Below are 16,974 nucleotides of genomic sequence, written 5' to 3' on the forward strand. Positions count from 1 at the left end.
GCAGGGGTGTGGCCTTGATCCTCTAAGGAGTGGGTGCTATTAAGGGTTCTTTTTTTTTTTTAAAAGCAGAAATGTGGCAGGCTCAGTTCTGTGCTTTGGAAACTCGCTGTGAAAATGGGTTGGAGACAGGAAAATGAAGGCAGAGAGCCCATGAGCTGGTGGTTCTAACAGTTTAGGGGAGAGAAAACGGCGACGTTGAGGCTAAGAAGGTCACAGTGGAGAAGGGAAGGTGGAGGCTGGGGTTCAGAGATGTTTATAAGATAGAATCCACTTCAGGCAAACATTGATTCCATTTCTAGTGACAGGAATAACAAAAGCGTTAATTTTCATTTTTTTTTTTTTTTTTTGGTCATTGGTAGTAGTATTATTCATTCATTACTTTAGTGGATGGGGAGGACGCAATGAAAATATTTAGGGTGGGCAGTGTGGAAAACGCCCTGACAGCCTGGCTGTGTGACCTTGGGCGAGTTAAGTAACCTCTCTGAGCCTCACTTTCTTACTTGTGAAATGGGGCTTCATCCCACTCTGTCACCTTCAAGAATAATGTTCAAGACCCAGAGATTCTAAGATTCTGTTTCCTCTGACTGGGGGGGACGCAGTGTCTCCACAGCATCACCAGGTGGCGCTGAAGGGCCTTGTGACCACTTGGAAAAAGTGGTGTCACCGGAGCTCTGCAAAGAAACCTGCCAGCAGAGGTCATTCTGAGGTCACCTAGTGATGGCCCTGCCTCTCTGGATGTGGCCTGTGAAATCCAGGCAGTTCAATGATACAGATATTGGTAACATTAGTAATATAATAATAATTATAATAAAAGTAGCTGTGCCTGTGCTGGACTCTCATGCATAAACTCATCTGAGCCTCACATCAAGGCTTTGAGGTAGGTGCTATTATTATCCTCATTTTTCACATGAGAAAGCTGAGGCTCAGAGAGGTTAAGCAAGTCGTCCCAGGTCACAGGACGGCTAAGGGGGCGCAGCCTGGTTTGGGCTCTGTGTCTGGCTGTTGACCCTCACTGTGCCTCATTCCATGTGCAGGGAAGTGTAGGGCGGGGCAGGCGTCTGGTGTGAGGACCCCGGGCAGGGAGCCTGGGATTGAGTCCCAGCCCAGCCTCCTAGTGGCTTTCTGATTTGGGCAAATTGTTTAACCCTGGTCTGAGCCCAAATTATAAAAAGCTCGCCGCATGGTCTAACCACGATCCACGATGCTGCCGTTTCCCAGCTGGGCTGAGTGCGGGGGTGGGGGTGCCACACAGCGTCTGACCCCAGCTTTGCTCCGGCAGATCTGGAGAATTGAAGGCTCCAACAAAGTGCCCGTGGACCCTGCCACGTACGGGCAGTTCTACGGAGGCGACAGCTACATCATTCTGTACAACTACCGCCATGGCAACCGCCAGGGACAGATCATCTACAACTGGTGAGGGCCTGGGGCCATGCGGTGTGTGTCAAGCGGAGCATGAGGGGTACTGCTGGGCCCTCCGCGTGGCGGCGAGAGAGGGATGTCCGAGGGTGTGAGGGCCAGCATGGGACCGCCACACCCCACTGGGAAAGACTGTCATCCACAGGGCAGCGCCACTTGTCTTATTTCTCCAAACAACTTTTAAGCTATTTTTATCAAAATATTACATGTCCAATTGTAGGAGATTTGGTCAGTGGGAAGAAACAAACAAACAGAATATTTCCCACGAGTCCATGCCAAGTACTCTACACGCTGGGGTTTATCCGCCCAAATATACTTTTTAATTAAAAAATTACTTTAAAAACAGAGAATACATTCATATAGTTCAAAAATCAAAACAAAATACAATGGCATTTATTGAGAAATGTTGTACCCACTCGTGTCCCACTCTACCGTATCCTCCAAACCCCACCCCGTTACGGGTAACCTCTTTCATTAGTTTCTCGTGTATCCTTCCGGTAACCTGTATGCAAATATAAACAAACATGGCTCTATATTCCTAATCCTCGCCCTTCCTTACATAGAAGATAGCGTCCTGTGTGTATCGTGCCGACCTTGCTTTTCTGACTCAGTTCTTCCTGGGGGTCAGTCTATGTCAGCACATAGAGAGCTTCCTTGTTCTTGTTCTTTTTTTGTTTCCAGCTGTGTAATATTCCTTTGGGTGGCTATACTGTAGTTTACGTAAGAAATTCCTTGCTGAGGCATACCTGGGTTGATTCCAGTGTTTTGTTGCTATTATTGGTGTGATTAGTAACCTTGAGCAAACATCACTTTGAACGTGTAGAGAAATAGCATTAGGGTAAGTTCCCAGAAGTGGGGTTCCTGAGTCAAAGAGCAAATGCCCTTGTCATTTTGATAGATAGCTCCCAATTTCCCTTGATAACATTTCTTGTGTTTTACATTCCCACCGTCTGTTCCCCTATATCCACGCCAATGGACTGTGTCGTCATACTTTTGGATGTTTGTCAACCTTATAGTTTATAAAATGATGTCTCAGTGTATTTTTTTTTTTTTTTTTTTTTTTTGAGACAGAGTCTCACTCTGTTGCCCGGGCTAGAGTGAGTGCCGTGGCGTCAGTCTAGCTCACAGCAACCTCAAACTCCTGGGCTTAAGCAATCCTACTGCCTCAGCCTCCCGAGTAGCTGGGACTACAGGCATGCGCCACCATGCCCGGCTAATTTTTTGTATATATATATTTTAGTTGTCCATATAATTTCTTTCTATTTTTAGTAGAGACGGGGTCTCACTCTTGTTCAGGCTGGTCTCGAACTCCTGACCTCGAGCGATCCACCCGCCTCGGCCTCCCAGAGTGCTAGGATTACAGGCGTGAGCCACCGCGCCCGGCCCTCAGTGTACTTTTAATTTACATTTCTCTTATTATACAGTCTCAAACTTTTTGTTTTATTATTGACTGTTGGATTTTTTTTTTAATTTTTATTTTGAAATAATTTTGGACTTGCTGAAAGTTGCAAAAATAGTACAGAAGTTCTTGTCCACCCGTTACCCAGCTTCCCCTATGTTCACATCTTGCATAACCATAGTACAGTTGGCAAAGCCAGGAAACTACCATTGGTACAAGACTATTTACTAATCTTTAGATGGTCCTTGAATTTCACTGATTTCCCCACTAATGTCCTTTTCCTGGTCTAGAATCCAACCCAGGACCCCATGGCACTGACTCATCTTGTCTCCTTAGTGTCCTCGTATCTGTGACAACGCCTCCATCTTTCCTTTTCCCTTATGACCTTGGTACTTACGAGAAGTGTACTCATCAGTTATTTTGTAGAATGACTCTCAAATCAGACTTCTAAAAGCAACTTAAAAATTTTTTTTACTAGACAATGCATGCACGTGGCACAAAATTCATTAAAAAGGCTTTTTTAATAAGTTAGCTCAGCAACACATTTTGTTTGCTTACGCAGATAACATATTGGTTATGGGAAATCTAGAAGATATAGGAAGAGGTAGGGTAGAAAACCTAAATCCCCCTAAATCTCCCCTCTAAGGGCAATCACCACTGACGTTTTGGTGAACATCTGTGCGGACCTCTCTGCACGTGTCCACATGAGGCTAAATCAACTGATGTCTTTTTCTACAAATGGGCTCACATCACGCTTGCTGTTCTCTGACCTGCCTTTCCACCTAGAGAAAAGTCTTGGCCACTTTTCTGCATCTCAGGTTTGCGTGTCAGAGCACCTTCTCTGTGGCTGCCCAGCCAGTCCCCTGTGGGGCATAGTTAGGATGAGGAAAGGGCTTGATGCTAAGCCGAGAGTGCGAGCGTTGCTTTGATTCCTGGTTCTGGTAGCTCTTGAGACAGTCCCTTTCCCGCTCTGTCTCAGTTTCATTACCTGTAACAGGAAGATTTGTGGGTTTCTCGGCACAGGACAAGGGAGAGGCTCTGGGCTGTGTGCAAACCTCAGTGGTACGTGTCACTTCCTTTCCCAGGCAAGGGGCCCAGTCTACGCAGGATGAGGTTGCTGCGTCTGCCATCCTGACCGCCCAACTGGATGAAGAGCTGGGAGGTACCCCTGTCCAGGTGAGCCTGGTCCACTGCCTTGTCCATCTGTTCACCCGTCTGTCTGCCTGTCCATCCATCCATCCATCCACACCACAGATACTCATGCAGGGCTTCCACGTGCCCAACACTGCGTGTGTAACCACGGACACACAGACACCGCTCCCACCCCAGTGGGCTTTACAGTCTGGGGGGAGATAGACATTCGACACACATGCGCACCAATGGGTGTATGATCACATGGAGACGGATGCAGTGAGTGGAAACGGTAAGACCCCGTGGAGAGAGACGCGGGAGAGGCGGCGTGGCTGAGCAGCTAAGGGGATGGACGCGGAGCCAGCCCGCTGGGGTGTGAATCCTGTCCTCACCTCTGGCCAACCCTGGGCAAGTCACCGCGCGTGTCTGTGCCTCTGTGTTCTCAAAATGGGGATAAGTTCCACCTCTCAGGATTGCTGTGAGGATTAAGAGTTAACATTTTTAGAGCCATGCCTGGCACATACTAGGCCCCTCCCTTATTTGTGTGCGTTAAGTATTAACATAAGGAAGGATCTAATTGGACTAGAATCCCCCTGCCCTGCCTCTAGCAAGGAACTCTTCAGCTGGGGTCTAATGGATGTGTAGGAGTTGGCCAGGCAAAGAGTGACATTCCAGGCAGAGGGAAGAGTATATGCAAAGGCTCTGAGCTGGGAAGGAGCACTGGGTATTAAAGTGCCATGGTATGAGGCTGCAGAGGTGCTCAGAGGGGCTCAGAGTCCACGGTGAGGATGTTGACCTTGATCGTGAGAACAACAGGAAGTTGCTGAGTGATAAATCTGAGGGGTAGGGATTTCTGGTTTAGGAGGCAGCTCTGGCTACAGCTGGGGTACAGGAGGGCAGCAGAGCCCGATCGCGGAGATGGGGGGAGGCAGACAGGGACTGTGCTTCCTCCCTCCTCCCCCTGGAGTGGGCAGGGCTCTAGATCTGGATCTGGGGCTGGTGCCCTGACCTCTGACCTTGGCAGTCTGGGAGCCGGCACTAAGTGAGACGATGACTGTCTTAGCGCATCTCATGCCGACGACAGCCTTGGGAGTAGTAGCATCCTTAGCGCATTTTGTAGAGGTTGAGGCATGTGTCCAGTTCTCGCCGTCAGGGTGGAGTTGAGATCTGAGCCCTGACCCAGCAGCGGTGGGTCACGGTGGGAAGTAACCACAGTCACTCAACTGGATTAGCCAGCTGGGGCCACAGCTCGAACCTGAAGTCAGGTGGGCACACAGGGAGGGAGCGGATGTGACTCATCCTGGCATAGATCTTGCCCACCTCCCTCCCGCCACCAAGCCCCTGACTGCAGCCACCCTCTGGGGTGTGCTGGCTGTGCAGGGGGAGGGGGGTCTCACCAAATCTGGAAGGTTCTATTCTCATCACTCCACCAGCTTTCATGCCCGGGCTGACGTCAGCATTCTGGAAGAATGTCCATGAACACTCCCTGCACTTCCATTTAAGGGAATATTTGCAAACATAGGCTCTCCTGGTTCTTGGACCAGACACAGGGTCAGCGAGGCAAGTCCTCGTGGGGGCGAGGGGGGAGTGGCTGAGGCATGGCCCGCGGGACCTCAGGCGATAGCGCCGTCTCCAGCCTTCCTGGAAGCTGGGTTCCTGCCCAGCGCCTGTGCGTCGTAGGGTCACGCCCTATGCCACACACAGACAGAGCATGGTGGCCTTGTCTGGGGGGTGGCCCAGTGCCACACAGAAGGACCGATACACCCCGTGCCACCTTCCCTGATGTGCTGTCCTGTCTCCCTGCCAGAGCCGCGTGGTCCAAGGCAAGGAGCCCGCCCACCTCATGAGCCTGTTTGGCGGGAAGCCCATGATCGTCTACAAGGGCGGCACCTCCCGCGAGGGCGGGCAGACGGCCCCGGCCAGTACCCGCCTCTTCCAGGTCCGGGCCAACAGCGCTGGAGCCACCCGGGCTGTTGAGGTAACTCCCAGCTCCCAGACCACACGAGGGCCTGGTCTCCCTGAAACTTCCCAGGCTCCAGGGGCAGATCTCCAGGGACAGGACTGGGCGGGATTGGGTGAGGGGTTAAGAAGCGGGTTTTGTACCTTCCTGCTCTCGTAGCAGGACTGTCTGTCTTAGACTCCCCCTGTTTCAAGGACATCCAGTGCCCCTTGCACACCTTGCATAACGGCAGCTCACAACCTACCATGTAGTCCATCCTGTAGGATCTGGGTGCGGTTCCTAATTACGTTCCAGTCGGCTGCTGCCCCTTGCATGGTGGAAGGCACAGATCTGGACATAATTCTCCAGGATGGTCTGAGAAGCCTAGAGGAGAATGAGACTGTCACCTCCTTTGTTCTGGGCACTAAACTTCTGTTAATGCAGCCTAGAATTCTGGAATCACCTTGACTAATCATGTGCCTCAGTGACTCCTGGGGGTCAGCCAAGCCCATCAGAGTCCAGAGTCTGTGTCCTCAGCTGTGATGGGCTGTGTTCCTCCACGTCCCCACCTGAGAGCTCGTCCTGCTGCAGGGTCTCCTGGGCTGTGAGGGGGGCTGAGGGCTTTCTGTCTGATTCCTGATTAACGGAGCGCTGCCCTCCCAGGTCATGCCTAAGGCTGGCGCACTGAACTCCAACGATGCCTTCGTCCTGAAAACCCCCTCAGCCGCCTACCTGTGGGTGGGCGCAGGAGCCAGCGAGGCCGAGAAGACGGGGGCCCAGGAGCTGCTCAGGGTGCTGCGGGCCCAACCTGTGCAGGTGGCAGAAGGCAGTGAGCCAGGTAGGAGCCAGGGCGGGGGTTTGGGGGGGACTGCAGCTGTTAGGGTTCCCTTCTTTCCTTCTGCTTAGGGGATCTATATCCTCACCCCTCCCCGGTGCCTGTCCCCTAATGTGTGTTCAATAAAAGTGGTTCTGTGGTCAGTGAGGGGCAGGTCTCCAGGCATTAAAGAAAGGAGAGCTCAGCCTGGGCTGGGGCAGTCAGGGAAGGCTGCAGGAGGAGGCGGTCACTTGCGAGGAAGCCTTGAAAGAGGGGATGGGGGCAATAGCATCAGGGGGTCTCTCTTAATCTCTGGAATCTCCTGGACAGAAATGCCACAAGCCCTGCCCTGTTTCTAGAACATCGTCCTCACGCCAGCCCTCAGACTTTCCGCTATTTCTTTGCTCCCATTCCCTTCGTTGATGCTTAATAGAGATGGGGAAGAGTAACTTGGTCTCAAGCGGCTCTGTCCAGTAGAAACTTCTATGAGGATGGACATGTCCTATGTCTGCCAGCTCCAGTGTGGTGGCCGCTAGTCACATGTGCCTGCTGAGCACTTGAAATGTGGCCAGTGGGAATTGGGGGGAATGAGGAACTGAACTTTGAATTCAATCTAATTGTGATGATTTTAGATTTAAATACCCACACGTGGACAGAGCAGGTGTAGACAGCGGGTATAGTGGGGAGAATGTGGGGATTGGCGTCAGGCGATACTTGCATCCTGGCTTCACCACTTTCTAGCTGTGTGACCTCGAGTGAGTTGCTCAACCCCTCTGAGCCTTAGTCACCTCATTTGCTGCGGGGAGATAATTATCCCTGTTCCCCAGCACGGTTGTCAGCCGCAAGCCAGCAGTACTGGCTGCGTGTCCCCTGCCACAGCTGCCCTCTCTGGGCCTGCGTTTCATCACCCTGGAGTTCCCTCGGGCCTCTCCCGTCTTGACCCTGTGGGGTTTTAACACGGAGGGAGAGGATGGAGAGCAAGTGGTTGGGCTCGGCTGGGCTTGTCCCCGGGTCTGATGAGAGGCGCGAGGGGGACAGCGGCGTCCCTCAGCAGCTGGCGTGGCCTCCCCTCACAGATGGCTTCTGGGAGGCGCTGGGCGGGAAGGCCGCCTACCGCACGTCCCCACGGCTGAAGGACAAGAAGATGGACGCCCACCCTCCTCGCCTCTTCGCCTGCTCCAACAAGATCGGACGTTTTGTGGTGAGCCCCTGTGGAGGTCACACCCCTGCCATCCCCTCGGGAAGGGGCTCCCAGGCGCCAGTTGGCCGCTGGGGCAGGGAGAAACGGTGCTGAAGGCACAGCCCAGAGGCAGGCACCCCCTTGCCAGCGGGAGCTGGCTCTGTGACTCCCTTCTGGGGGGCGACAGGGGAAGCCCACCCGGGGGAGAAAGATGTCTTGCCCATGTGCTTTCCTTATCCTTTGTTCCTTCCCAGATCGAAGAGGTTCCTGGCGAGCTCATGCAGGAAGACCTGGCTACTGATGACGTCATGCTTCTGGACACCTGGGACCAGGTAGGTGACGGCTCTCCGCGCCAGAGGGAGTGGAGACGCTAGACATCAGTTTTAAGATCAGTTGCTGGAAGGACTTAAAAGAAGCAATGCCAGGTGTTGCCAGTAAAGTCTGGGCTGCTGGAAGTCACTTCCCCTTTCTGAGCCTCCATTTGCTCATCTGTAAAACGGGAGTGATGGCACCTATCTTGCAGGTATAATCATCTGGAAAGCTACAAAGTACCATAGGAATGCAAGTCATACGACCTTCATCGTTCTCCCCCAGGCCTTTGGGGAGTGTGAATTCTTTTTTTCTTTTTTGAGACAGAGTCTCCCTCTGTTGCCTGGGCTAGAGTGAGTGCCGTGGTGTCAGCCTAGCTCACAGCAACCTCAAACTCCTGAACTTAAGCGATCCTACTGCCTCAGCCTCCCGAGTAGCTGGGACTACAGGCATGCGCCACCATGCCTGGCTAATTTTTTCTATATATATATTTTAGTTGGCCAGATAATTTCTTTCTATTTTTAGTAGAGATGGGGTCTCGCTCTTGCTCAGGCTGGTCTCGAACTCCTGACCTTGAGCGATCCACCCGCCTCGGCCTCCCAGAGTGCTAGGATTACAGGCGTGAGCCACCGCGCCCGGCTTGAATTCTTATTTGGAGTTTGTTGGTAAAGAAAGTTGAACTTAGCAGCATCTCACATGCAGGCATAAGACTATCCAGTGCCACCTGGAGGTTTTGAAGTACCTCTTCTGTTCTAGAGGGCTCTGGGCTCGCTCTGCTTCGTATCCTAGGGAAGGCGACTGTGTAGGACTTAGCAGGGGGAAAACGCCATTCATTCGTTCAACCGATATTGGTCGAGCACCTGCTTTGTGCCAGGCTCTTTGTGTTCCAGATGCTGGGATAGAGCAATGAATAAGGCAGACATTTCCCTGCCCTCGCAGGGCTCACGTTCTCATGGGCGGGGGAGCCAGGTCAATAATCCTTCCTAGCAAGTTGGCTTCTCCCAGAGTCATCAGGGCTGTAGAGTGGCTGGCCACACAGGCAAAGATGCTCCTCTGCCCAGAGAGCTGGAATCTCCAGTTGGAAGACCAGGTCCAAAAATGTATGCAGCTTGCGCCATTCAGCTATTGTCATTGATTGATCCCTTGGCTACTTAATCTGTTAGTCATTCACTCAGCCAATATTTATTTAGCACCACTGTCTTCCAGGAAAAATGCTGAGTGCCAGGAACCCTATGATGACCAAAATAGGCACAATATCTGCCTTTGAGGGGCTTCCAGTTTAGTAGGGAGCACATTTGTAAATAAGTAAGAGTAACCAAGTCTCCTATTTTATCATCTAATGTCACTTTATCTATGACAGCTGCTCTTTAAAATAATATTTTGGATATGCATAACAATCAGCTGAATAAATTTTTATCTGTAACAACACTTGTAAGGGGGCTCACAGTGGTGGTAGTAGGGGTGAGTTCTTTTTATTCCAAGCCGTAGACCCATGTTGGCTAAGACACACAGAGAATGGCACATAGTAGACTCTCCATGCGTATTTGCTGGATGAATAAATGAGGGAGAATATGTCTCACCACTCATGTGCTGAACAAATAAATGCCTTATTATCCCATAATTTAGGAAGGAATCTCACACTTAAGGCCTGATGGCACCTGGCTGGTAATGTCAATGAGTGAAGCAGGCAGGGCTGGGGAGACGTGAAGGAGTGGTGGGGTCTGAGGCAAACTGGAACTGCTCAGCTTCACCCAAGTGAGGGTGAAGGCCCAGGTTGCCAGATCCTCCAAGTTTTCAAGAGAAGTTAGAAATCTCAATTTTTATGTTATCAATTGGTAACTAAATTTGTTTCAAAAGGTATTGCAGGCCAACTTGGGATGGCGGGTGGGCAAACAAAACATGTTTGTAGGTTGCCAATTTGCAATCTCTGTTCTATATCCTTCTGGTCATCATCCGTGGGCTCTGTGAGTTAGCTGAGGGCTTTGTCTAGTCCAATACCTGGACCTCTCCCCATTCTACCTCTGGCTGTGAATTTGGCCGGCACCCCTCATGTACTTGTGTTTTCACATCTTACTTCCAGGTCTTTGTCTGGGTTGGAAAGGATTCTCAAGAAGAGGAAAAGACGGAAGCCTTGACCTCTGGTGAGGACCTAAGTCCCTGCGGGTCTGTTGCATGTGGGCTGCGAGGAGCAGCTTCCTTACGGGTCTGGGGGTTGGGGTGGGTGGGCTGGGGACTTCCTCGTCTATGGTCAGCCCCGGGGAAGCCCTGCTTAGGGATCAGAAATGCTGAGGCTTTCTGAAGGAACTGGTCTGCTCCAGGAGAAGGAAGAACCAGATGAGAAGCCACTTCAAGTTCTCAGAATACCCAAGGGCTGAACTTGTCAAGGTTTAGATGTTGCAAAGCAGAGCCCCGGTAGCTTTATAGACTTGTTTCAGGAGCTGGGAACCCAAAAGCTTGTTCTTCAATGTCTTCCAATAGAGGACAGCAAGGGAAAAATGACAGAAGCTTTATGAAGCAGGAGGTGAAACTGCAGCCCTGTCCCTTGCTGTGTTCCTGAGCAGGGGGGTAGAGAATCCATGTGGCTGTCATTGCCTTTAAGGGATGGGAGTGTCCAGTGCAGGGGTGAGGCAGTAGAGACGGTGGGACCACAAACCATCTTCTCTGGCAACCCTTGCCCTAAATTACCCCCTCCTTGGTAAGGGAGACAGTCACTAAGAATTCCTGGGGTTTCCTTTTCCCACGTGCGTGTCTGCAGCTAAGCGGTATATCGAGACGGACCCAGCTAACCGGGACAGGCGGACGCCCATCACCGTGGTGAAACAAGGCTTCGAGCCCCCGTCCTTCGTGGGCTGGTTCCTCGGCTGGGATGACAACTACTGGTCTGTGGACCCCTTGCACAGGGCCATGGCCGAGCTGGCTGCCTGAGGAAGGACAGGACCCACCAATGTCACCAGTCGGTGCCTTTTTGAACTGTCCATCCCTCAAAGAGGCCTTACAGTGAGCAGGGCAACTCGCTGATGTGTGTGTGTGTGTGTGTGTGTGTGTTTTTACAGTAGCCAAAAATATCCCTGAAAAAATTCAGGGCCCTTGCACAATTGTCTAAAATGTCTGTGCTTTGGAAATTCAATTCAATAAAAGCTTTTTGACGTGTGTTAACCCAGTGTGGCTCAGCTGTTTCTCTATGCGATGGCCCCTACCCACCTGACAGTAATAGTCAGCCTCGGCCTGTCTGAGCCCATCCCGGCAACTCTGAGCATGCCCAGAGAGGGGCCTCGCACGGGCCTGCGCACCACAGGTGAGCTACATCCACCCGTCTGTTAATCCGGGTCCTCCAAGAAGCAGATGCCACAGTAAGATGTGCATACGGGGTGGAAATACCTATGAGAGTTGAAATAGGGAGGGAACTGAGGAAGGCAGGGAGAGCCATCGGACCGAGAAGCAAGCCTCACTCTAAGGTAAGAAGAGAGGGAGAGAAGGTTGGGTGGAAGTGCCCCACGCAGTCGTGTAATCCGGGGCGGGGGTGGGGGGAGTGGTTTGGCAAAGCTTTCGGGCAATCTTAGAGCCAAAGTCAAAGTGTTCTTTTTTTATTTAATGGTATGGTCCCATTTTTGTTGTTGTTGTTTATTGTGGAAAGCTATATACAACAGAGTATTTATCATTTTAACCATTTGTAAGTGTACAATTCAGTGACGTTACATATATTTGCAATACTGTGCAGCCATCACCACTATCTGTACCCAAACCTTTTTCAGAACCTCCAACATGCAGGCTGTGCCAATTAAATAATAATTCCCCCTTCTCCCCTCCGCCCAGCCCCTGGTAGCCTCTATTCTACTTGCTGTGTCTGTGAATTTGCGTATTCACGTAAGTGGAATCACGCAATATTTGTCCCTCTGTGTCTGGCTTATTTCACTTAGCATAATGTTTTCAAGATTCAACCATGTTGTAGCGTATATTGATATTTCATTCCTTTTGTGGCTGAATAATATTCCTTTGTAAGTATATAGCACATCTTGTTTATCCATTCTCCCCTCGGTGGACTCCTGGGTTGTTTTCCCCTTGGGCTGTTGTGCATAACGCTGCTGTGAACACGGGTGTACAAATGTCTGTTCCACTCAAAATGTTCTTGAGCCAGAGTCAAAGTCAGCCAGCAAAGGAGCTGTGTGTCTCCTGTGAGCAGGTGTGTCTTATCGCCCCCCCCCACGCTCAGCCATCAGGAGGCAGGCCTTGGTGCACACGTGGGATGGAGTTCCAAGCCAGCTGCTGGGGCCCTTACTCAATTATGTTCCCTGTATAGAAATGCAAGGTGCATTGTCACAGCCGCTGCGTCCTGTAACACCTTCCTGGACCTTCCTCTCTCCCTCTGGTTCCCACAATTTCATTCTGCTGCCCCAAAGCTGTTTGTAGAAATCTCCGCCGCTGCAGCTACCATCACAAGAGTTGCCCCTCGATGCTCCCGATGTCTCTGGGGTGTGGGAGAGGGACTCCTCTGTGCCCCTGTTGGTCCCCCGGGCCCTGAAGCTCTGCTTGTGCTCAGCACGTCACAAAGTCCCTCTTGGATATTTCCACGAACTACTTCAAAACATTTTTTCCATGGAGGCTCTGAAGCAGTGCAAGGAACCTGCCGGAGGACGTGCCCCATTCCCTCCCCTCTATCCTTCAGGACTCTTCTCACCATGTTTTCCCTCCTCGTGTTCCGTGTCACCTCCCCGACTCCATCCCCATCCAAATCACGGAGTGACAGCTGCCATGCATGTGACTGTAGAGAACAGAAACCAGCGTGAGCGTGTAAATGGTGGGAAGGGTGTGTGTGTGTGTGTGTGTGTGTGTTTACGTTGTTTCCAAAGCTGGCTGATCACCCAAATTGCCCAGGGAAGTTTTTAAAAGCATGGATTCCCCAGTGGCCCGACCTTCAGAGATTCTGATCTGTCGCAGAAGTGACGAGGGTAGTGGAGAAGGAATTTTCTGGAGGAGCATGCCGAGGGGTGGGGGGAAGTCAGAGGGTGCAGCAAGTACAAAGGCAGGGGGCTATGAGGGACAGTGGCGTGCTCAGGGACAGACAACAGCCCGGAGTGACTGGAGCAGGAGGCAGGGAGTGGTAGGCCTCAAATCTAAGAGGTGGGTAGGGTCCTCAATGCCCTGCCAAGGGGTTTGGACTTGATCCCGTACTGCCTGCCTTGCCTACCCCCGAAGGGTAGGCAAGTAATCAACTTGACAAAGTCCTGGAACAAAAGCAGCATTTACCACCTGAAGCCTCTAGGGCCTTCACTAGAGACAGGTGGAGGACTTGTCTTGACAAAACCAGCTTACTTCCTGGAATTTGTGGGAGATAAAATTGCTGGTACACCTGCCCATGAATTCTTCATTTCAGTACATACTGGCATTCAGGGGTGTGGCCATGGCTTCAAGAGAGAGTTCTATGATGTTCTGAGAAAGAAAATTGCCTGGGACAATTGAGTTGCTGACTTCATATTTTTCCCTCAAAGGCAAAATAACAAATCAGGAACAGTATCACTTCAACCACATATTTTATCTTCCTGATAATTTTAGACGTCATGATTTCCTGTAATGGAGAAGTCATTGTGAAATGTGTCAGGGGGAGTATCTCTCAGAAAGACATTGGCCTGGGCTTGGATCCTGTGTCCAATTTTGGGCAATTCTGTTCAACAGATATTTATTTGGTACTTACTTTGTGCAAGGCATGAGAGATATAACATTTACAATTTTTTTTTGAGCCTCAAATTACCCACCCGTGAGATGGTATTACTGTATTAATGTATTACCTAGCTGGATATCGTGTAATATAGTGGCTAATAGCTTTGGAGTTAGATCCGGGTTCAAATTCTGGCTCCACTTATTAGCAGTGTGATCTTACTTAAGCTCTTGGCAATTTCCTTAGCTGCAAAATGGGAATAAGAATAGAGTCTACTCACTTAGAATTTTTATGAGGATTAAGGGAGGTAATGCTTAGCATAATGTCTGGCCCATAGTAAGTGCTTGGAAATGGTTAAAAAAAAATTAAAGAGCCTACCCTTTAGCAGAACCTAGTATATGTCCATGGAGGCAAAGAGCCACTGCACCATGGATCAGAAAGGATGTTTTGGCTGTAAGCAATGGAGAGCCAACTCAAACCAAACTGAACCATAAGCATACCTATGTGCTCTCATAAGTTACAATGCAGAGTTCAGGGGGTCTTCATGGTTGACTAGACCCAGTGGGTCTGGGTTTCCTGTTGCTTCTTCCCAGTCTGGTAGTAAAATATCTGTAGGCATTCTGGCTCCACATCCGCGCATGACAGTGCCCAGAGGAAAACAGAAAGGAGTGTTTCTAGGACATTTTTCAGAAAAGGGAGGAGGAACTGCTCCCAAATCCACAGAAAACCTCTCCTTAGGTCTCAAGAGCCCGTATTGGGTCCCACAACCATTCCTGATGGAATCGTGGGCTAGGAGGATGGAATCCCATGGGCTGGTTAGGCTCATCCCAGCAGCTGGCGGTGATTTCCTCTTCTCCTGAGGTGAGGGCCCTAGAGGGGAGGTATCTGGACAAAGTTAGGGTTCCCAGGAAGGAGGGAGGAGGTAAACATGCTTAGCAGACAGCCATTTCATTGGAGACTTTTGGGGGCAGATGCTGAAAACAAAAATCATTAATGGTTATGGTTCCCTACTGTCTTGAGTCATCTAGTAATTTTCAGAGAGCTCAATTTCCAGTCAATTTTTTCCCACAATTTTTTAGGGAAGATTTGCAGCGTACATTATAGTTCCTAAGTATCTTTCTAAAACCTCAGTTTTAACAGTGGTTTCAATTTCCTTTCTCACCTAACTCTTGTGGCTACAGGGTAGATCGAAAAGGGCTGCATCCTCTTAGCCAGGACGACTGCTTTAGGTAAATCCTAGCCTGATCTGAGCCTGGATTTGCTGTGGACCTGATGTTACCGCAGTAAGGGACTGTCACTGCTAACCCCAAAGGATGCAGGGATTTCCCTGTGGCCTGGACAGTGCAGCCAAATGATTATAAAGGGAAACGAAAGCAGATATGTACAGTGCCTTGCACAGGGCTTGGCACACAGTTGTGGTTCCCTTTGCCTTAGTTCCTCCAAAATAAAAACTCTTCAGGTAACTGTATAGTTTTGAAGTTAGGAAAAAGGTCTTAGAGATGATCTAGTTCAGTGGTTCTTAAGTCTTTGGCTAGGCCTGGTAATGGGGTCCTTGTACCTCCTAACGTATGCAAATTTGTGTGTTAATATCCCATTGCGAAATCTTCAGACAAAGCTCTGCAGCTTCCAGCACATTCTCAGAAAGCCTGAGACCACAAGCTCCTTATTTTACAGGCGAGGAAAATGCGATGAGAGGGCATGTGACTTCTCTACGGTCACATTGTTAAGTTGGATTCATAGTAGGAAAAGCCCTCGAAGGCAGTGATTTTCAAACTGGGATCTGCAGAATTCCAAAAGGTGCTTCGGTGATTTTATAAATATCTGATTCAAATTCCATCTTTAAAGTGGTCATCAAAATTACAGCTACTTAGAAGCAAAATTAAGAAATTAATTGAACATGGAGCCTGATTTAAGATCGTACAACTCTTTCATAACTTCAGTTAATATTATTTTTGGTTTTTGAAACAGCCTCATGGTTCTCATTGATTTACTTTACATTAAGTCAGTGTCAGAAATGTGAACATAATTTATTTTGGTTAAAGACACTTTAAATCCTTTACCAGGTTACGGTTTCCTTTGATAAAAGGGGTTTGCTGCTAAAGGAAGTTTGAAAACCACTGATGAGTACAAAGGGCACTGGGTTCACGATCACTAGGCAAGTGGCCTACTATTGTGCAGATCTCAAGAGATGATACAGTTTAAAAGGCTCAAAGTCCGTGGAACTGTGGTTTCCTCCTGCTCACTCGAGCCAGTGTTTTACAACATGTTGTGGTTACAAACACCCAATCGATTCCCCTCACTTATACTGAAATTTAGATCAGATAGACCAAAGTTTAAGTTTAGGGCCTGCTTGGGTATGAATGGAAGGGCAAATGAACTTCGACAGCCTTGAAAAGCTCTGATCTACCTGTAAGATGACCAATGGTGGTGGTGTGTGGGGGGCGGTGGAAGCAGGCAGTGTCAGTGTCACATGAAGACACACTGATACACCTTCGGAGTCTTTGGCATTCGACAGATCTGGCTTTGAATCCCAGCTCTGCTCCTTTCCAACCGTGTGACTTTGGCTAAGTTTTAACCTTTGAGCCTTGGTGTCCTAATCTGTAAAATAGGGATAATACTTATCTGTCAAGCTATTTTGAGGACAAAATGATAGAATATATGTACAAGTATTTGAGCACAGGGCCAAGTGACTGATGCACCGTGAATGGTAGCCATTAATTCAAGACAGTTCTTCAAAAGTCAAACGTTACAGGTAAAACCCTTTGGTTTTCTATCATTATTTCTCTCTTTTTAAGTAGAGGGTATGTCTGCGTGATTATCTGGGTGACAGGAAGTGGGTTCTCGTTCCATCTGGCAAAGGGAAAGGAAGCCAGCCAAAGCTTTGGGGGGATGCATGATCTCAAAGTCCCCAGGGAAAATGCGTGGTCTGGTACACAAGAGGGAGCCTGGACACAGGAGATGGCAGATGGACCACTGTGGTCTCTCCCCTTCCTCTGGTCCACAAAGAGCACATGAAGCAGCCAAGGCAGCCAGCTCAGAACTAGAGGATCTGCTGTCCCACTTCTGAAAACTGAAACCCACATATACCAAATGCAAATAGAAACAGACTCTCACCCAAAGAAAATTAGCTAAA

At 49.7% G+C, this 16,974-nt stretch overlaps 1 protein-coding gene across 7 annotated transcripts in view; it reads left to right on the forward strand.

Moving 5' to 3' along the window:
• The window catches only part of GSN (gelsolin), a 59,891-nt gene extending 48,543 nt beyond the window's left edge, over positions 1-11,348 (forward strand). For all 7 annotated transcript variants that reach the window (XM_069476738.1, XM_069476739.1, XM_069476741.1 and 4 more), the window contains 8 exons: positions 1,280-1,413; positions 3,901-3,991; positions 5,754-5,924; positions 6,549-6,723; positions 7,776-7,900; positions 8,134-8,211; positions 10,269-10,329; positions 10,944-11,348. In XM_069476738.1, the coding sequence (XP_069332839.1) occupies positions 1,280-1,413; positions 3,901-3,991; positions 5,754-5,924; positions 6,549-6,723; positions 7,776-7,900; positions 8,134-8,211; positions 10,269-10,329; positions 10,944-11,113 (1,005 nt within the window). In that variant the 3' untranslated portion in view covers positions 11,114-11,348. The remainder of the gene's footprint in view (positions 1-1,279; positions 1,414-3,900; positions 3,992-5,753; positions 5,925-6,548; positions 6,724-7,775; positions 7,901-8,133; positions 8,212-10,268; positions 10,330-10,943) is intronic.
• The last annotated feature ends 5,626 nt before the right edge of the window (positions 11,349-16,974 follow it).

The sequence above is a fragment of the Eulemur rufifrons genome, chromosome 7 (assembly GCF_041146395.1).
Source record: "Eulemur rufifrons isolate Redbay chromosome 7, OSU_ERuf_1, whole genome shotgun sequence".
NCBI lineage: Eukaryota > Metazoa > Chordata > Mammalia > Primates > Lemuridae > Eulemur > Eulemur rufifrons.